Source organism: Podarcis bocagei, assembly GCF_964188305.1.
Source record: "Podarcis bocagei genome assembly, chromosome: 3".
In the NCBI taxonomy this organism is placed as follows: Eukaryota; Metazoa; Chordata; class Lepidosauria; order Squamata; family Lacertidae; genus Podarcis; species Podarcis bocagei.
The window spans coordinates 87,587,533-87,608,915 of NC_138127.1; the positions used below are offsets into that span (position 1 = coordinate 87,587,533).

General features: G+C 43.0%; 1 protein-coding gene across 3 annotated transcripts; it reads right to left on the minus strand.

Moving 5' to 3' along the window:
• Positions 1–10: 10 nt before the first annotated feature.
• Positions 11–17,657, minus strand: HAAO (3-hydroxyanthranilate 3,4-dioxygenase). 3 transcript variants are annotated; one of them, XM_081186113.1, is made up of 10 exons: positions 17,408–17,657; positions 15,133–15,211; positions 13,788–13,871; positions 13,190–13,296; positions 11,845–11,934; positions 11,368–11,411; positions 7,418–7,563; positions 5,835–5,903; positions 3,006–3,088; positions 11–394 (listed from the first exon to the last, which is right to left on the minus strand). In XM_081186113.1, the coding sequence occupies exons 1-10, from the start codon at positions 17,488–17,490 to the stop codon at positions 316–318; spliced, it is 864 nt and encodes a 287-aa protein (XP_081042239.1). In that variant the 5' UTR covers positions 17,491–17,657; the 3' UTR covers positions 11–315. The 3 variants fall into 3 exon arrangements, with proteins under 3 accessions (XP_081042239.1, XP_081042238.1, XP_081042240.1); XM_081186112.1 differs by having other exon boundaries at positions 324–443; positions 17,408–17,656; XM_081186114.1 differs by lacking the exon at positions 11,845–11,934 and having other exon boundaries at positions 324–443.
• Positions 17,658–21,383: the final 3,726 nt, after the last annotated feature.

Consider the following 21,383-nt stretch of genomic DNA (forward strand, 5'->3'; position numbering starts at 1 on the left):
AAGTCATATAAGTTGCCCTTTAGTTTATTAAGGGTGCTGAGAGTTGCTTGTAAACTCTCCTATTCCTTCCCAGAGCTACAATTTCAGAGTCGTTTAACAATCAATCCCTCTTCCCAGGGAGCTGTGGCAACTTTAAAAAACTACCATTCCTAGGATTATTTGGGGAAATCTATGACTGTTTAAATGGTTTCATATAGTTTTAGATGTGTGGATTCAAGATTAATGACTCTTCTTCTTCTTCTTCTTCTTCTTCTTCTTCTTCTTCTTCTTCTTCTTCTTCTTCTTCTTCTTCTTCTTCTTCTGAGATTGCAGTGCTCATATAAAACATTTTATCAGTCTTTTATTAATCAGTCTTGCCAGCAACTCAGGTATAGGGTCTTTTCCGTGCAGGATCCTGAATAACGGAAAGAGCAATGGATCCTTCAGCTCTCTTCCACTGAAACCTTCAAAACAAAACAGAGAATGGGACTGAATGGCAGACACGCAACCCTCCACTGATCCGGCTGTTTTTTAAACCACATCAGTTAATCTTTTCAGATTGACTCTAAGCGTTAATTGCCCGATAACAATAAACTCTCCCTTTAGGTTATTCATTGCTTGTTGACAATGCTAGAAGAATTTCTGAGGATGCGGAACACTTTTTACCAAATACCAAATCCCGTCCGCCTCTCACTTCACCTCCTGCTCCTGAATTTAATTACTGGTCACTAGCAGAATGGAAAGAAGTAAAATTGTAGTTTAGGGAAAATGTCATTGCTTAATTGAGCAGTCAGCTATACAGAGTGTTGCCAAAATAAGTGGAAGCATTAGATTGTTGTAATGAGACTGGACTGCCATGACTGAGAATGAACATTTCACCAGGGATTTGTGTAGATTAAACATGGGGGGGGGGGATTCAATGCAGTTCATAGCAATGAGATCCTAGGTGTCAATTCCCCATCATAGAGCCGGGCTCTGCCAACTGTAAAACGTACGGAGCACATTAATTCTAAATAGGAAAGCAATCTATGGAGTGTGGGTCACAAATTATTAGGGCATAGGACAGGAACCTGAAAGCCGGTGGTCTTCCTGAATATGGGACAGAGGTAAGCCTCCTTGCCTTTCCGGTGCTGTATCACTGCCACTGAAATATACTCTGAGAGTGGATTTCATGCTCTTCATTCAGCTCATAGTGGTGAGGAGGAATGGAAGTTCCCCCAGAATGTCTGCTTTACATACATTATTTACATAATGGGCCCCACGTGATTGGCTGATTCCGGGATTCACCTGAAGGCCAATCAGGTTGCGGATTCACTTCCACCTGGAGCTGGATTGGGTGGCTCCTGTGGACCAATCAGACTGCTGCATTCTGGACCCTATTGTTCTAGGACCAATCAGACTGCTGCATTCTGAATCCTATTCAACTCAGTACATAACAGCCACCTTTCTAGTTTAGTAGATTAAAGGTAAAAAGCATTCCATAAAACAGGAGTGGAATGGCAGTGTTGGGAATGCTTAGTTTGAGACAGACAACACAAACCTATATCACCCAGAAGAAATCCCCACTGATATCAGTGAGGTTTACTCTGATGTAAATGTGTATTGCAGACAAAATCTCAAGCTTTGTATTCGATTTGTGAAACAAAGTTACAAAAAGCAAAACAAAAACCCTCACAAAATATTTGGCTATCATGATTCCACTGGGGCAGGCGAGGCAGACAATCTGATGCTCCAACAATGGACTCGATGAGAGGAACCCGACGAGGAAAAGCAAGGTAGGGCTCCAAGCTGAGGCTGTTCAAATTGCCTGGACACAGACCTGAGGGAAGCCTTCTTGCTCTGCCAGCTCCACCCCCACCCCTGGCCCAGCCCATTGTCCAAGCCTGAACCCTCATTCGTATAGCTGTCAACTTTTCCCTTTTCTTGCGAGGAATCCTATTCGGAATGAGGGAATTTCCCTTTAAAAAAGGGAAACTTTGACAACTATGACCATTCGCCAATTCCTGGCGCAGGCTAGGATCTGGCTCGTGATATGCCCAGGCCACCTATCAGGGTAGGACACCATCCTCAAATCCCTCATCAAAGGTCTTAGAATAGCCTCTGCCATCCCGCAACACTGCCGCACCGAGAGGGTGAGCGGACTTGGCTATCGTCACTCTGAAGAATGTCCCATCAAGCAATCATTTTAATAAATAAATAAATAAATGGGAAATATTTTTATTTTATTTTATATATTTATTAAATTTGCATACCACCCTATACCCATAGATCTTAGGACCACCAATTCAATAATAATAATAATAATAATAATAATAATAATAATAATAATAATAATACCATGGTGTATAATTAAAACTTAAATACTAAAATACAGTCGTACCTCAGAAGTTGAATGAATGCCTTGCAACTCGAACGTTTTGGCTCCCGAACGCTACAAACCCAGAAATGAGTGTTCCAGTTTGAAAATGTTCTTTGGAACCCAAACATCCAGCATGGGTTCTGCAGCTTCTGATTGGCTGCAGGAACTTCCTGGAGCCAATCGGAAGCAACGCCTTGGTTTCTGAACGTTTTGGAAGTCAAATGGACTTCCGGAACGGATTCCGTTCGACTTCCAAGGTACGACTGTATAGGGGAAATAGCCAACAGTGAAACAAATAAATTATCTGAGAAGGCCTGGTGAAACAAAATATCTTTTGGTATCAAAAATATCAAAATGGCAGCACCTGTCTGATTTCAGTAGGAACAGTGTTACAAAATACTGGTGCCACTACACACAAACAGGGGTAGCCAATATGGTGTCCTTCAGATGTTGTTGAACATTGTCCACCAGCCTCAGTCATCATGGTTAGGAATGATGGGAGCTGTAGTTCAGCAAAATAAATAAATAATTGCTACCCCTGGTGTAGAAACTAAATGAATGTTCCATGAATAGAAAGCAGAAGGAGTAGTGATGTACCAATATTCTGAGTGAGAGGAGGTGGCCATTTGCAAAAGGTGGCCAACCTCACATACTGTTGTATACTTACGCAGTCTGTTGTGGAATGAGAAGGCTGTCTCCATTTGCTAGACACAGGGTATTACTGTCAGCAGTAACAACAGATGTTCCTTCCTGAAAAGGCAGGAACAAAAGACAGGCTTTTAATTCGTCCTGGACTGTTATTAGCAGCCACAAACTAGGAAGTATATCTTAATGAACTAATCAGTCAGTCTAACCAAATCATCAGTAATCTAGTGATCTGGAAAATAAACAAATCAATTAATTCTGTAATAGCAGGGCTTGTGACCCAAACTAGTCATTAACAACTATATGCCACAGGCTTGATAGACATCCTTGGTTCTCCTCTTTCTGGGACATGAATAAACTGAATGGTCATTGGGACAAGAACCTAGATTTGGCTGGTGGTGGGAGATGTTTCATTTACTACAGTGTTTCTCAACTTTTTTTCAGTCCATGTCCCCTTTTAGCTAACATAAAAAAGATGCCACACCCCCTTCAATCCCAGTTCGCGTATTTATTTAATTTGAATTTTTCAAATAGATTGAAATTTCGTAACTTTAAATTTGTTTACTTATATTGTACATTAGAATATTGTACATTACACACGCTCCACACCAAGTTCTTCATATGCCCCCTTTGACTGAGAAAAAATGATTTAGTGCATCACAAGTTGTGCAAACCTAGTATACAGTGAAAAGGTTCTCCTTTGTTTTGATCAGTTTAGGGCTCATTACTTGCAGGGCGGGGGGAGAATTGAGACCAATAATGTGAGTCGATGTAGAACTTTGGGGGAAAGCTGTTCACCTCTCCCTGGAATTCTGTAGTGATAGCTGACCTTTTCATTTGTGGAACTATTTGAATTGAAATAAGGGGGGGGGGACTGAGTGAGGCTTAACTTCCATAGTAAAGCCAACAGAAAAACTCCCCTGCTACCCAGTATAGATGCACTGTGAGAAGTAGCAATCAGACTGAGTTTTGCAGCCCACAGCTCCACATAATGAAGCTGTCATGAGGCGACCCACGTCTGTGGCATTGTTAATCAACTAAGCTAGCAGTGTGCTGACAGATATGTCAGCCTGAAAATACAGCACTTGGTCGTTCGAGGTATTTTTCAGTCTTCTCACCAGATCCTTGAAATACTTTCCAGGACCTGAAAAGTTGCTCACCAAGCCAACAGGGACTAGACTGACATTGTGTTGTTGTTTAGTCATTTAGTTGTGTCCGACTCTTCATGACCCCATGGACCAGAGCACGCCAGGTACTCCTGTCTTCCACTGCCTCCTGCAGTTTGGTCAAAAACATGCTGATAGCTTCGAGAACACTGTCCAACCATCTCGTCCTCTGTCATCCCCTTCTCCTTGTGCCCTCAAACCTTCCCAACATAAGGGTTTTTTCCAAGGAGTCTTCTCTTCTCATGAGGTGGCCAAAGTATTGGAGCCTCAGCTTCAGGATCTGTCCTTCCAGTGAGCACTCAGGGCCAATTTCCTTCAGAATGGATAGGTTTGATCTTCTTGCAGTCCATGGGACTCTCAAGAATATCCTCCAGACTGACATTACTACAAGGAAAACCATGAATACACTACTAAAAAGGGTTCATATCATTCTTGTAAGAATGATGCTCTGTGAGCCATTTCATTCCTGTGAGAACTAATGGAGGTCTTGCATGAGCAGAATTATTTCAAATGGGCAGGTAGGGAGAATGCTTTTACACTCAGGTTGTGCTTGTGGGCTGCCAATGGGACAACTGGGCTATAAGGACTTTTGACCAGATCCAGCAATAATCATCATATATTCTTAAACTGAGGCATAGCCAGCATCAACAGTAGACTAGGTTCAGAAACTGCTGAGGAACCCAAGGGTGAACCCCACTGCCTCAGTCCAACTGCAGCATTGATGAGGGTGTCCCAGCGTCATCTGTAACCCCTGGAGTGAAAGACTTTTCTCCTGAGCCAAACTCGAACCCACAGCTGAATCCTCTGCCCATGGAGGCTTCACCGAGTGGGGCAGAGCAGCTATGCTTGCTTTCTGACAAGTGTGTTGTTATTGCTTGCTAGGAGGAAAAGGGACAAGGCTGTGGGGTAGGGTTGGGGGAGACATGACCAAACATTGGATTGGCTTTGCAGCATGCCAGCCTCTATGTCACCTTGCTGCTCTCTCTCCAGCTAAGCAACTGGCTACCCCAGAAGCTACCATAGCAGTTCTATCCTACCTGTTGAGCCACTTATGATCAGTGCACACACCTCATTTATTTCCATTGCTTGTTCGATGGAAGAATTACCGTATTTTTCGCTCTATAGGATGCACCCGGCCATAAGATGCACCTAGTTTTAGAGGGGGAGAACAAGAAAAAAAAATTCTCTCCCTCTCTGCACAGCGAACCTTCAGCGAAGTGGAAGGAAAAGTGGAGCCCCTTCCATTTTTCCTCCCACTGCGGCTATCCCTGAAGCCAGGAGAATCTTGCTCTCCTGGCTTCAGCAAAAGCAACACGAAGCCTCCAGAGTGCAGCGGGAGCTCCTGCTGCGCTCCGGAGGCTCCGGGCAGCTATCCCTGAAGCCTGGAGAGTGAGAGGGGTTAGTGTGCACCGACTCCTCTTGCTCTCCAGGCTTCAGCAAAAGCAACGCGAAGCCATTCGCTCCATAAGACGCACAAACATTTCCCCTTAATTTTTGGAGGGGAAAAAGTGTGTCTTATAGAGCAAAAAATACAGTATTGCCAGTGCGGAAACACCGGCTCCCTGGGCCTGAAGTGAGATCAGTGCTGCCCATAGTCGCCTTTGACTGGACTTAACCTTCCAGGGGTCATTTACCTTTTTACCCTACCTACATAGTTAGTGTGAAATGGAACTAGCATCACATACCAGCTGCCATAGCCATACATCTGCATTCTTTCCTCCCTCTTTGGCTATTCCTGGTCCAAAAATTATAACCTGGGCAACAAACCAAGAAAATCCAATGTGTTACTATGAGAAACATTTGTGTCAATGTAAAATTATTTAACGGAAATTGTGAGAAGATGCATTAACCTTGCCAAAGGCTTTGTATACCAGAAAGTAAAAACAAAATGTAACAGATCACATCTACACATTTCTCTCTCTCTCTTCACCTCTATGGTCTTTGCTCCTGTACTCTTCTGATCCTCCCACTAATAGCTTTCTGCTTTTATCCATAGCGCACACCACTCTTGGGACAGACAGTGAGTTTTCCTTTCGCCAGAGGCTTGCACTTGAACTTAATGGGAATCTTTTTCTGGACTTCAAACAGCTGTGGTTCCTCATTTATTTTTCTCTTCTCATTCCTCTTAATCCCTGTTTAGAAGTTAGGGGCAGATCCCAATGGTTAACCTTGACGGCACTGGTCTTTTCAGCAATGCTCTGCACATCTTGTCCCAGCTCCAGGAGACTATGGGCACTTTGTTTAATGATTTATTGTTTTTGTAAGTTGATTTTGGTCACTTTTGTGAGGAAAGCAACATCATCAATAGAAGATGCATCCATGTGGGGGATTTTTCCGACATTGTAAACCACCTCAAATCAGACTTGATTATTAGAGGTATATAGTAATAATAATAATAATTTTATTATTTGTTTCCCACCCATCTGGCTGGGTTTCCCCAGCCACTCTGGGTGGCTTCCAACAAATATAAAATCATAATAAAACGTCAAACATTAAAAACTTCCCTGAACAGGGCTGCCTTCAGATTTCTTCTAAAAGTTGTATAGTTATTTATCTCCTTGACATCTGACTGGAGGATGTTCCACATGGAGAGAGCCACTACTGAGAAGGCCCTCTGCCTGGATCCCTGTAACCTCATTTCTTGCAGTGAGGGAACCACTAGAAGGTCCTCAGAGCTGAACCTCAATATCTGGGCAGAACGATGGGGTTGAGATGCTCCTTTAGGAATACAGGGCCAAGGCTGTTTAGGGCTTTAAAGGTCAGCACCAACACTTTGAATAAGTTATATAAATTTCTATTTTTATTTATGTTTAATGTTAACTGAAAAGGCACATTTAACGTCACTTGTTTGGTCTCTTGATGACTAAATCAGTGTTCCTCAGAAGTACTGGTGTAAATCAGTTTGTGTATTAGCAGGAATCTGTATAGCTCCCTAGAACGGCTGTTGGGCATACAACTGCTATAGAGTTTCTCCTAGTGCAGGGTTTGGGAACCTGCAGTCTTCCAGACATGGCTTGACTACAGCTGCCTTCATCTACTGGGAGTCCAACAGAGATTGGGCAGAGATTCCTCATCCTTGTCCAAGGACAAGAGAAGTAAGAGAGAATGGACATCTTCAGGCTAGATTATCCTTGAGGAACATTGCATATCATTTATTCCCTGCCCCTGGATAAGATATAAAAAACACTTCTACACAGGAGGCTGCCTGTTCACTTGAAAAAATAATTCACTCAACTCCTCCTTTTCAAAGTACTCAAGTTTTTTCTACCTCAGTTTCAGAGCTGTCTCCAAAAAGTCTGAAGGATTTCTTCTGATCTATCTCTTCACGATGATCGTTCAGCCAGCCTTGAAAGGAAAAAGGATCCATGACCTTGGCTTCGTTTAAGGGGAAAGGCATTTCTTTCAAAAGTTCATCTAAAAATAAAGAAAATCTAGAGGTAGAAAAGATATATATATATTTCTGATTGTTTTGGAAGTGGCGACAGGTGTTAGCCCATCAGAAAGCTTATTGTAAGCACATGTGATATTGTCATATTAATGCTTGGTGTTTCAGAAGATTCAAACATACGGGTAGCAAAGGACAAGGGCCAAATTTCAAATTATCTAACAGTCCATGACAGCTTCTCCTGCCCTTCACCAGCTTCTTTAAACCTGCCACCCATTAGGTCTTTCAACTCCTGCTTTGTCATAAATACAGACAACATTAAGCAGACACGTTTACTGCCACTACTCATTACCTCCCTACTGGGCATTCAAATGCCTTCTAGGGATTCTCTTGGCCAATATGGAGCAAAACTGATTACGCAGCACTTCAAAATTTAATACCCTGCATTTCCTGATTGTTTTGAAACAGTCTGAAACACTCTCTGCCCTTTCAAATCCTGTTCTGAGGTTCACAGTTCCGCACCCTGTGAAATTAACTTCAGTCTCTTAACTCAATGCAAAGGTGAAATCTTCTCCCACACTCCCATTTTCTTCTCCAAAACATGTCCCTGGGGTGCTTTTTTGGTAATTGTCCAAATAAGATGCAGAAAAATGCAACGTCTCTGGTAGCCCAAGTAGTTGTGAAGCACATTAGGTAAGCATCAGTAGTATAGTCAGCCAGGGGTCCTGGGATTGCGTTCATTTGGCCTACTTGAAAACCTTCCTGTATCCTGTATAATTGTTTTTGCAGATCAGGTTTAGATGTGGAAAAAATGTACTGCACTGGGAATAACAAAGACATGGCACCCAAATTTATAGTTAAAAAAAAAAACCCAAACAGATAAGAAACTTGTTAAAACTCTGCAAATCTCTGGCAAGAAAATGCTATTCCTGGTAACTGGCCTCTAAGGTCTTTTAATTTTAAAAACCCTCAGGCCAACACTTCATGCACGGTGGAGGAGCACAAGCTGGGCAGCTTCTTCCCAACACCTGCCTTCCCAACGCCAAGAGTCACTGTTAGTTCTGAGGAAGGAAGAGGCTTAGCAGAGGTAGACCAGTGCTCCTGCCACCATGTTTGCACCTCACTGGGAGCCAGAGTGGTGTAGTTGTTAAGAGCAGTAGACTCGTAATCTGGTGAACCGGGTTTGCGTCTCTGCTCCTCCACATGCAGCTGCTGGGTGACCTTGGGCTAGTCACATTTCTCTGAAGTCTCTCTGCCCTACTCACCTCACAGAGTGTTTGTTGTGGGGGAGGAAGGGAAAGGAGAATGTTAGCCGCTTTGAGACTCCTTCGGGTAGTGATAAAGGAGGATATCAAATCCAAACTCCTCCTCCTCCAAACTCCTCCTCCTCCTCCTCCTCCTCCTCCTCCTCCTCCTCCTCCTCCTCCTCCTCTTCTTCTTCTTCTTCTTCTTCTTCTTCTTCTTCTTCTTCTTCTTCTTCACTGAACTCCCTACCCTGTGTCTCACCTTTCCTCCTCTCAGGAATGCTCAGCGTTGGGAATGCAGGTGAGCAACGTAGCCCTGCCTACCCCCTCCTCCGATGGCTGCTGCATCTAGTTGTGTCTTAGAGGTAGAGCTGGAGATGAAATTCAGTTTAGTGAGGACTTGCAATGTAAACCTACCTAACTGGAAGTTCCTGAACAACATGCAAATATTCAAGATCGGCACTTGTCTACTTTTTACAATGCAGTTCCCCAACCAAATGATGCATACAAAAATGTGTATATTAAAGTGTGCATCAAAAGGCATATGCTCCTGAAAACAACATATAAAATGCAAAATTGCTTTGCAAAAAAAAAAATGTGTATGCCAGGCAAAATTGCAGATAAAAGGAGGAAATTTCATTAAAATGATGATGATTTTCATGGGCATGTTTTTTTTAAAAGAAATCACAGACTGATATAGACATGTGAAATGATTTGAAAAATGAGAAACTGAAACCAAAATGGGCAGATTCACCCACCCTTATTCCAGGAACTTGTCATGTACATTAACATCCTTGAACAGCAAGGATGACTGCACTTAGCTAAATGAACAACTGATGCAGAAAACAGGTCACAAAGATGATGGTTTTCTTCTTGCAACAAACAGCTATTTTTCTTGCATTTCCCTCCTACCTTTCATTCAAGGCTGCCCAGAGCAGCTTAAACCTTTCTCCTCCTCTCCTCCATCATTTTAACTCCATAGCAACCCTGCTTGGGTTGAGAGATAGTGAACTCACATGATCACATCCCAGGGTATAATACGAATGGATGGCATGCATGACACGAGGTCACTTCTACTAGATCTTTAAAGAAGGGGAAGGAATCTGTGTGTCACTCCCATTTTGGTGGCAGCCAAAAGATTACCACTAGTTCTAGTGTAGAACCCAGTTAGGGGTGAACTAGGAATGGGGATCCCATGGCTTTCCAGATGTTTTGCTGAACTACAGCTCACATCATCCCTGACCTTGCTGGTTGGGGGCTGATGGGAACCAGAGGACAACAACATATGGGAGGCTTACAGCTTCTCCATCCCTGGGATAATAAGGTAAAGGGACCCCTGACCATTAGGTCCAGTCGTGACTGACTCTGGGGTTGCGACGCTCATCTCACTTTATTGGCCAAGGGAGCTGGCGTACAGCTTCCGGTTCATGTGGCCAGCATAACTAAATTGCTTCTGGCGAACCAGAGCAGTGCACAGAAACGCCGTTTACCTTCCTGCTGGAGTGGTACCTATTTATCTACTTGCACTTTGACGTGCATTCAAACTGCTAGGTTGGCAGGAGCAGGGACCGAGCAACTGAGCTCACCCCGTAATGGGGATTCAAACCGCCAACCTTCTGATCGGCAAGTCCTAGGCTCTGTGGTTTAACCCATAGCGCCCCCTGGGATAAACCACTGTAAAACCCAATGGCTGTTGCTAAAATGCAATTATAGCATTTGCTGTTTTTTAATCTACTCTGTCTGTTGTGTCAAGCTTAAGAGACAAACCGGCTTCAAGTAGTCTAGCTTCTTTGTATCTAGAAATAAACACAAGTGGTTTTGTTATTGTTAATATAATAAAGGAGAGAGAAATACTCTCATAAGAGTTTTTAAGGGGGGGAATAAACACCTTAGACAAAGCACAATAGCTCCTCTTTTGCTTTGTAATACTCTTAACCATGGAAGCCGCCCCATGGGGCCGTGTGCAAACAATCATCCCTAAGAGCTCTCCTAATATTTCACCATGGGAATTGAACTGAACCACCGAGAACCTTTTGCACAAGTTTATTGAAGCTGTCAGAGGAAGCACAAACACTCCAGAGCAAAGTTTTCCACTTTCTTATGAAAAGCTTTGTTAGAAAGCTATTTCTTTTAATTTTTGAGATTCTGAAAAGCCCAGAGAAAGCTAGGCAATAAATCTATCTCTCTGTTGTCTCTACCCTTTAATTCTGGCAGAGTCTCAGTTAAGAGAAAAAGAGAGAAGAAAGTTAGCATTTCTCCTGAAGAAGTTATTTCATTTGGAGAAGTGTTTAAAGAGAGACAGTGGTTCTGTACATACCACACATTTAAATCACATCCACCGCCATCCCCAAATCCTGAAAACTGTTAAGGGTGCTGAGATTGGGAATAGTAGCTCTGTGAGTGGTAAACTAAAGTTCCCAGGATTCCCAAGGTCTGTGAGCTTTGAATGTGTCATGTGTGCACAGCCAGTACAGCCAGTAATAATAGTGTTTTTGTTGTTGTTAATTAAGCTTTCCTTAAGGTAACCCCCCCCCCCCATATTATTGCTTGTTGAATAATTGCTTTGGTTTTGAAATCAGTTTATATTACCTGGATTGGGTTTTCCAGTCTGATACTGCCTTGAGCTGAAAAACCTGGAATGACAAATGTTAAAGGAGTAAAACTTTTCAGACTAATATAGGTAACCAAATTGTATGTCTGGGCGACATTACAAATGCATGCTTGCTTTCCCACTCCCTCTGTGAGAAGTGAAGCAACAGGGAACTAGGCAGAGGGCCTTCTTGGTAGTGGCACCTGCCCTGTGGAAAGCCCTCCCAACAGATGTCAAACAGATAAACAACTATTTGACTTTCTTAAGGGAAGTTTCTAATGGCTGACATTTTACTGTGTTTTTAATATTTTGTTGGGAGCTGTCCAGAGTGGCTGGGGAAAATAATAATAATAATAATAATAATAATAATAATAATAATAATAATAATACAACTTGGGCCCATTAATTTCAGTGGGTCAGCTCTGAATAAAAGTTATTTGGATACAACCCAATGCAATAAAATGGAGAAGACTTACTCTTGGATTATTGGGATAAGTTGTGTGCCAAGGTCTTCACAGTAAAACCATCTCTCAAAAAGGACATTGGTTGATTCTCCAACGTAGTATCTGACAAAAGGGTGGGGGAGGAATTGCATTAAGTGGTTGTATCATATAAAATGGAAGGCTGTGTTATTTTACTCTCTAAATGTGTTTCAAAATATTATGCACTGGTAAAAACAAACAAACGTATGATGCTTTGATTTGAACTTATCTGCACTGGGTAGGATAATAAAATTCGGCACCACTGAGAATCTTGAAATCTGATTTCAGCTTAGATTGGACTTCAGTTAATTCAAATACATGGCAGCACATCCTTGTCATTAAGCACAGTATTGTGTGCACTGATGGGCAGAAGATCTCCAGGGTTTGAAACTGAGGACATTTCCAGCCCAACCTAGAGATAGCAGACCCTCTGTGTGCAAATATGTCCTGTCCCACTGATCTATGACTCTTTCCTCAATATGTTATTTACTACACATTGCATACTTGTTGGCATCCATCTGTCTAGAGAGACAGTGCAGTGTGCCTCCAGGGGTGAAGTCAAATCGCTGCTTTATCAGCACTGAAGTGAGCTCCATGGGATGTGTAGGATGTTACAGGAGGGGTAGTACCTATGGGGGACACCCACACGCATTGTGCTCCTTATGGGCTAGTTTGTCCCACTTTGATCTCCATCCTACACTCAGATATCACCTGTGACTCCTAGAAGCTGCCAGCATGCGTCAGCCTGCGGCCACACCAGCTAAACCAGGTGAGGGTAGTTGATGGGTCTCAAACCCTCAGTGAGTTAGGGACTCCCCCCCGAATGTGTAGACAGGCTCTGCGACCAATGGAGGGTTCAATGTACAAGAAGGTGGTTTCTGCATGGGCTGAAGAAGGAAGTGAGGAGCAGATGGGGCTCATCAACCTGGGAAGGTGACCCATCGAGGAGAAGGAATACTCTGATCCTAAACCTTCGTTGCCTTGTGGGATATGGTTGGGAGAAGAAAATGCTAAGGAGTAAACCCTACACAAACCCAGAGTGAAGGCCCTAAGACAGTTGGATGGTGCCTTGTACGCCTCCTTCTGGTAACTCCAGCAGCCAAGCATATTGCTCTACTTTCCTTTGGACCACATCAGCGAGGCCGAAAGGGGGGTCTTATCATCTGGGCAGCCCAGGACCTCCTTACACACTGCCCAGGTTTGTGCCCCGGGGAGGTTACATATTGCATAAGTACTATATTTATACTACAGTATTTGTATGCCACTTTTTTTGAACCAAAATTGTTCTCAAAGTTGCTCAAGGTAATAGAGTCAGAGTTTTAAGAAGATTATATTTCACCTGAGTCCATCGGTTTCAGTCTTTAATCTTTTTCTCTCAATAACCAATCCCACAGTGTTTGCAAATCTCTGAGGAGAATGTGGTATCCTGGCTGGTAATAGGAACATCTGCCCAGAAAAAGAAAAGAAAGGAAGTGGAAACAGTTGCCATACTTCATGGCGGGAGTGGGGAACCTTAGGCTTGGGGGCCAAATCCTGCTCTATCTGGCCCTCAGAATTCTCCTCAGGCCATACACTGGCCTTGTTTCGCCCCCTGAATGTTTTCTGGCTGGAATGTGTCCTTGAACTCTGATAATACCTCTTGCTTGTCTGGATGGAGGATACAGAGGTTATATCGGAGAAATGTTGGAGGGTATGCTATATGCATGATAAGGGGAGGACTCCAGGCGCACCCAGAGCTCATTCTGTTTGCTTACTTTTCTTTTCATGCAAACGTTCCTATAGCTAAGCCTAACCCTATAACTGAAGAAGTAAGCCACAAGTCAATGGAAAATGTGGCTTGTTTCTTCAGCAGAGAGAACTATGACAAATATACCCTTGCTTTATGCACATATTTCCCCCACCCATTTTCCATTAACCATTTACAAGCCTATGTTTACCTCTCCTTCTTTAATGTAGATATCCTTGTGTTTTCCATTCTCTATTATCTTCAGGCACATATCTCCTTCCAGCTGGTAGAACAACTACAGTGTAGGAGAGGGAAAAACTTAATTTAAAGCATGCATATCACAATGCCATATGTACAGTCTGCAAGGGATTCATGTATATCGCAGGGCCCACACAATCAGTTTTGGGAACCTGTTTACGGTATTGAACTGTGGTTTTAAAATGAATGTTAGAATGATGTTGGATAGAAATTAAGTGGTTTTTAGCTGTAATATTATAAGGGAATATGAAAAATTGATTATTAACAGGTAAAAATTTAATGTCACAATATTTTAAGATTAAACACTAGGATAAACAAAGAGGGGAAGGATTTGCTGAACTAACAAACTGAATTGGAATACAAAAAAGGGAGGCGCGAGGAGGTCCGGGAAACAAGCAAATGAAAGATAAGTAACGGAAAGATTGAGTTGTTTTTAACTACTTTTATTTTGTATTTTTCTTTTTTCTTTTTTCATTTTGTAATATTTTGAAAATCTTAATAAATATCTTTTAAAAAAATGAACTGTGGTTTTAAAAATTCAATATGAGGGAAAATGCTGACATCTATTGGATACATGGGAAACTGCGAGCTATGAATGCTAAGACCAGGCAGAGGCAAACTCAGCCCTCCAGATGTTTTGGGACTATGATTCCCATCATCCCTGACCACTGGTCCTATTTGCTAGGGATGATGGGAGTTGTAGTCCCAAAACATCTAGAGGGCCAAGTTTGCCTATGCCTAGGCTAAGATGCTCGCTTTTAAAAAAATAGCTTAATGATAGTAGTACCCTACTCCTCTATCAGGACGCAGGTGGCACTGTGGGTTAAACCACAGAGCCTGGGACTTGCCGATCAGAAGGTCGGTGGTTTGAATTCCCGCAACGGGGTGAGCTCCCGTTGCTCGGTCCCTGCTCCTGCCAACCTAACAGTTCAAAAGCATGTCAAAGTGCAAGTAGATAAATAGGTACCACTCTGCCGGGGAAGTAAATGGTGTTTCTGTGTGTGGCTCTGGTTCGCCAGAAGCGGCTTAGTCATGCTGGCCAGAAGACCTGGAAGCTATACGCTGGCTCCCTCAGCCAATAAAGCGAGATGAGCACTGCAACCCCAGAGTCGGTCACAACTGGACCTTTACCTTTACCTTTTTACTCCTCTATCAGTCCCAGCCAGAGCAGCCAATGATCAAGCATGATGGAAGTAGTAGTCCAACAACATCTAGAGGGCATTGCGTCATAGACAGTGCAAGCCTATGTGAGGACATTGTACCCAAATCACTAAATGAAAGACTTCCCAATGTGTTACCTCTTCTCCTTCTTCAATATGATAATCCTTCCTTTGGTTTGGCCCACCAACAAACATTACATTGAGCTGATAGCGGTGCCTGCAGGGTAATAAAAAAAACCAATTCTTAACATAAACCTATGATAAGTTAAGGCATAAAAGGATAAAAGAGTAAAGACTCTTCAAACCAGCATTTTTGTATGCAACCTTGCCTATTTGCACAATTTTGCATGGCTGGCTTCCCTGATAAAAAGCATATCCGCATGCTATTTTCATTGACAGGTGCACTTTTATACAATTTACTTGGTCAACAAACAACACTGCAAAATTTGGAGAAGTTCAAATTTCAAAGGATGCTCGTGTATTGTTTCAAATAGTGTAAATTAGTGAGTTTCACCTCTACATGAGAAATGAATCAAATTTCTCCCACATTCCTGCTTTCTAACATTCAGAGAGGGAGCTTGCAAAAGAATGAAGCCACTGAGAGCTGAGCTGTACTTTGAAGTTTTCACTATCCTTCTCCCCAAGCACTGTGATTGGATAGTGTTCAATGAGACTTTAGATCTGGGTTGGGAAATAGAGCTCTCAGTGAGCAAAGTACAACTTCCCAAACTGGCATCCACCTAATATGGTGTTTTGCAACACTGGGGGGGGGGGGTAGGGATGGGGGGGCAGGCAGCCAAGCTTAGACAGAGTTCCAAGCTCCAAATGGGCTCAAACCACCCCCAATTTACTCAGAGCAAGTTGGAGTGGCCTCAATTCAATTCAGATTCAAGCTGAGTCTTCCTGAGTCTGTGGGATTCAGAAGAAGAAGAAGAGGAGGAGGAGTTTGGATTTGATATCCCACTTTATCACTACCCGAGGGAGTCTCAAAGCGGCTAACATTCTCCTTTCCCTTCTCCCCCACAACAAACAGTGGTTGCACAGCCCACCTCTGAGCTATCCTAAAATTGTTGTTGCACTTTGATTATTATATGTTATTCCCACCCTCTTGGTGCCTGGAAAACTCAAACATGTTTCCCAGTTATATGGCTTGCTTCTTCAAAACCTGGAGTTCTTCTCAAAACAGCCTTGGTCCAGTATATCTGAAGGAGCGTCTCCACCCCCATCGATCTGCCCAGACACTGAGGTCCAGTGCTGAGGGCCTTCTGGTGGTTCCCTCACTGTGAGAGTGAAGCTACAGGGAACCAGGCAGAGGGCCTTCTCAGTAGAATGCCCTCCCACAAGATGTCAAAGAGAAGAACACCTACCAGACTTTTAGAAGACATCTGAAGGCAGCCCTGTTTAGGGAAACTTTTAATGTTTGATGCATTACTGTATTTTAATATTTTGTTGGAAGCCGCCCAGAGTGGCTGGGGAAGCCCAGCCAGATGGGCGGGGTATAAATAAATAAATATAATAATAATAATAATAATAATAATAATAATAATAATAATAATAATAATAATTCTGAACCTGTGTTTTATTTTAAGGTGTGGAAAATATTATTTGTGGAGTGTTGTACACTCTTACAACCTGCTGTCCACAGGCATACAACAAGTTTATTATCAGTGCATCTGTGATGCCACAAAGACTACAAAACATGTTTAGAATCAAGAATTATTGTGTACTTAATGTTGACAGCTATGGCTTTCAATCTGCAAAACAGCCTTTAGGTTTGATTGCTTCTGTTTCGGCCAGACACTGAAGACCTTTGACAGACATATACAGTATTTCACTCAAGGACCATAGGGAGCTGCCTTGTACTGAATCAGACCACTCAGTACTGTCTACATTGACTGGAAGTGGTCCTCCAGGGTTTCAGACAGAGGAATCTCCCAGTTTTACCTGAAGATGCCAGGGGCTGCACCTGGAACTCTTCGTATGCAAAGCATTGCTGCTCTACTGAGCCGTGACTCTCTTCTCTTCTTTAATTTGCATAAGAATTGAAAAACAACATTTTTGTTTTCAAAGAAACATAGAACAGCGAATTATAGAATCCTAGAATCTTCGAGTTGGAAGGGACCCCACAGGTCATCTAGTCCAACCCCATGCAATACAAGAATCTCAACTAAAGCATCCATGACAGATGGCCATCCAACCTCTGATTAAAAACCTCCAAGAAAGGAGAATTCACCACTTCTCGTGGGAGTCTGTTCCACTGCCGAACAGCTCTTACTGTCAGAAGTTTTTCATCATGTTTAGTCAGAATCTCCTTTCTTGTAAGCCATTGCATTGAGTCCGACCCTCAAGAGAAGGAGAAAATTCTGCACATGTTCCATTGATAAAAAAACCACACACAAACCCATTAACTTACATGAGCTTATTGCATACTGGAGGCAAGAAGGCAGCTCTGTTTTCTTCTACCCATTTCTTTACGTTCACAAGCATCTTCTCCATGACTCTTGATAGCAAAGTGCGCCGGAGGAAGGAAATGAGTTTGCATAGCTCAATACATCATGCCAACTAAGTTTTGCACAACCCTCGTGAGCTGCTATACGTGGTTCTAAGCTACTTCGGAGCGGCAGTGTCTGCTCTGACTGTACCCCCCCCCCTTCTCAATAGAATGCCAAATCTCTCTGCGTTCAATCTTCCAAAGGTCTCTTTGTTGAAGAAAGGGTATCTCAGTAGCTTAGCCAATGATCAACTTGTGGAGGGATAAAGTACACAGCAAACTGCTTCCTTTTCAAAAGCTTGCACAGTCATGGTAAAAGTGATGTGCCAGCCGTGTGTGTGTGTGTGTGTGTGTGTGTGTTTTCTGAAGGCTGCTCTGCAAACCGGTTCTGTTGAATCAGCCTGATAGTCCATTTGGCCCAACATTCTTTTCTCACAGTGGCCAACCTGATGCCTATGGAAGGCTCAACAGCAGAAGCCAAACTCAACAACAGTTTCCCCACTTGTGATCCCCAGCAACTGGAATTCAGAGGCACACTGTCTCTGCCACTGGATGAAGAACATATGCATGTTGTATTGTATTTTTACTAATTTTTGTTGGGAGCCACCCAGAGTGGCTGGGGCAACCCAGTCATATTGGAGGGGGCATATTATTATTATTATTATTATTATTATTATTATTATTATTATTATTATTATTCACTGATAGCTTTTTATCACCCTCTTTGTCCTCTATGCATGATATGTGAGATTGAGCATCTATCCTATGTGTAACATACAAATGCGACAACACAGATGACAATTTTCAAAGTGCCACAGTACTCTTGTTATTTTCCTCCCCCCCCTTTTTTCTTGACCCCCCTTTTTTCTTGATTCTCTGGAACTTTTACATTGTCAAGGGAGATTGAATGCATGCAAGTTGCAACATTTCGTCGGGCATAAAGGTATGACCCGATTGTGGACTTTCGATTTATTATTTTTCTCAATACTCTCCTTTTCGGTATGTGTGAAGGAGCAGAATTAAAAACACAAAACATACAACCAATCCCCCTTAATATATAAGGGATGTGGGGAGAACAGGGGTGATAAAGAAACTCAAGGATCCAGCACCTTTTGGGTCCTTCATAACCTGATCAATTTCCATCCCAACTGGTTGCTGGAATAGCTCAGTCGGCAGAGCATGAGACGCTTAATCTGGGGGGGGGGGTTGAGCCCCACGTTGGGCAAAAGATTTCTGCATTGCAGAGGGTTGGGCCAGTGTGGTGTACTGGTTAAGAGCAGTAGACTCGTAATCTGGTGAACCGGGTTTGCGTCTCCGCTCCGCCACATGCAGCTGCTGGGGGACCTTGGGCCAGTCACACTTCTTTGAAGTCTCTCAGCCCCACTCACCTCACAGGGTGTTTGTTGTGGGGGAGGAAGGGAAAGGAGAATGTTAGCCGCTTTGAGACTCCTTCAGGTAGTGATAAAGCAGGATATCAAATCCAAACTCTTCTTCTTCCTCCTCTAGATCAGTGTTTCCCAACCTTTTTTGGGCAAAGGCACACTCGTTTGATGAAAAAAATCTCGAGGCACACCACCATTACAGCCCCGTGACGTCAGCGCGCAGCATCACGCCGGGAGGGACGCACGAAAGTGTAAGTTTCAATTTTTTCCCCTCCCCCTTGCCGGGGAACCTCCAAGCTTTGGGGGTGGGGGGGGAGGAGGCAGCAAAGCGAGGCAGGAAGGAGAGTGCGGCTTGGCTGGGTGAGCTTTGGCAGGGGCAGGGAATGAGAGCCGCGAGGCGGGCGCTGCGGACGGAGGCGCTGCCCGCCGAGCTCGCAGGCAGCCAGGCAGGCAGACGGCGAGAGCCCCGCGCTGGGCGGCCTCTCCTCGCCGCCGCCGCCCCGCCTCTCGCTGCCCGACTCGCCCGCCTCCCTCCAGGCAACATCTCGCGGCACACCAGGCAACATCTCGCGGCACACTAGTGTGCCGCGGAACAGTGGTTGGGAAACACTGCTCTAGATGACCCTTGAGGTCCCTTCCAACTCTATGAATCATGATACGAACTATGGTAACTCTGTAGCTACTATATTTGTTTGCTTCCTTCCTATTGCATTTTCCTTTTGTGCCAGGGTCTTTCAGCTCTATAAGAATGAGAGTAGCAACTGTTTGGGTGGGCTTTTTTATTATTGATCTGAAAGCCACTCTTGACTTATTTTTATTGATCAGCAAGCCACTCTGTAAGCCTAAAGAGGAGCACAAAATGCTTTAAGTAAATAAAGAATTGATTCTGGTGACTCTGCTGATGCCACAGTCCAAGGCCTTGCACTCATTTGCCTGCACTGATGCGATAATGAATGAATGACTGGACTGCCAGGCAAGCAGACTCAAATCATTTCTAAAAGATACTATTAATTATGATCAATCAGGCTTTCTACCAAACAGACATATGACAACAAACACTAGAGTGGCTATTGGTTTAATTGAATATTTGGAATTAAGACCTAGCAAAAAAGTAGCATTTATGCTAATAGACGCCGAAAAGGCCTTTGATAACCTATCTTGGTCCTTTCTGCAAAAAACTTCCAATCACTGCAAATCATTGATAAGATGGATTGTTTCAAGAAGTGGCAAAGAGACATATCCAGATTTGTCTGGCAGGGCAAAAAGCCCAGAATAAAATTTAAAATTCTAACAGATGCTAAAGACAGAGGGGGTTTGCCCTGCCAGACTTAAAACTTTATTATGAGTCAGCAGCTTTTTGCTGGCTGAAGGAATGGCTGCTTCTTGAAAACACGGATGTGTTGGACCTTGAAGGGTATGACAATATATTTGGGTGGCATGCATATCTTTGGTATGGCAAGGTTAAAGCACATAAGGCATTTAGAAACCATATTGTCAGGAAATCTCTGTTTAATGTCTGGATAAGGTATAAAGATTTTCTAGAGAGTAAAACACCAAGGTGGTTATCATCTATGGAAGCGAAAGCTTTGAAAAAACTGAATATGGAGGCTAAATGGCCAAAATACTGGGAAATTCTAGAACAGGAAGGTGACAAACTGAAATTGCAGAGTTATGACAAGCTTAAGGAGAAGGTGCGAGACTGGCTACATTATTTTCAAATAAGAGAGGTATATAACTCGGACAAAAAAAATGGTTTCCAGGTGGAAAAATCAAAGTTAGAAACAGAATTGTTAGAACCCAATGTAAAGACACTTTCGAGAATGTATAATCTGCTGTTGAAATGGAATACTGAAGAAGAAACAGTAAAATCGGCAATGATAAAATGGGCACAAGGCATAGGCCATAACATTATGTTCGCTGACTGGGAGAAGTTGTGGACCACCGGTATTAAATTTACGGCATGTAAATTAAGAGAGAATATTATGAAAATGATGTATAGGTGGTACATGACCCCAGTCAAGCTTGCAAAGATATATCATTTGCCCGATAATAAATGTTGGAAGTGTAAAGAAATTGAAGGTACTTTCTTTCACCTTTGGTGGACGTGCCCAAAGATTAAGGCTTTCTGGGAAATGATATATAATGAACTGAAAAGGGTATTTAAATATACCTTCCTGAAGAAACCAGAGGCCTTCCTCCTGGGCATAGTCGACCAATCGGTGTTAAAGGATAGAACTTTCTTTATGTACACTACAGCAGCAGCAAGAATTCTTATAGCAAAACATTGGAAGACAGAAGATCTACCCACCGTGGAAGACTGGCAGATGCAACTAATTGACTACATGGAGATGGCGGAGATGACTGGCAGAATTCGAGACCAGGGAGAAGAGCAAGTGGAAGAAGATTGGGGGAAATTTAAAATCTATTTGCAGAAACATTGTAAAATTTCTGAATGTTGATGACATTGAAATGAACTGTGGGGGTTCTAGCAACAAGAAAAAATTTAAGATTAAACC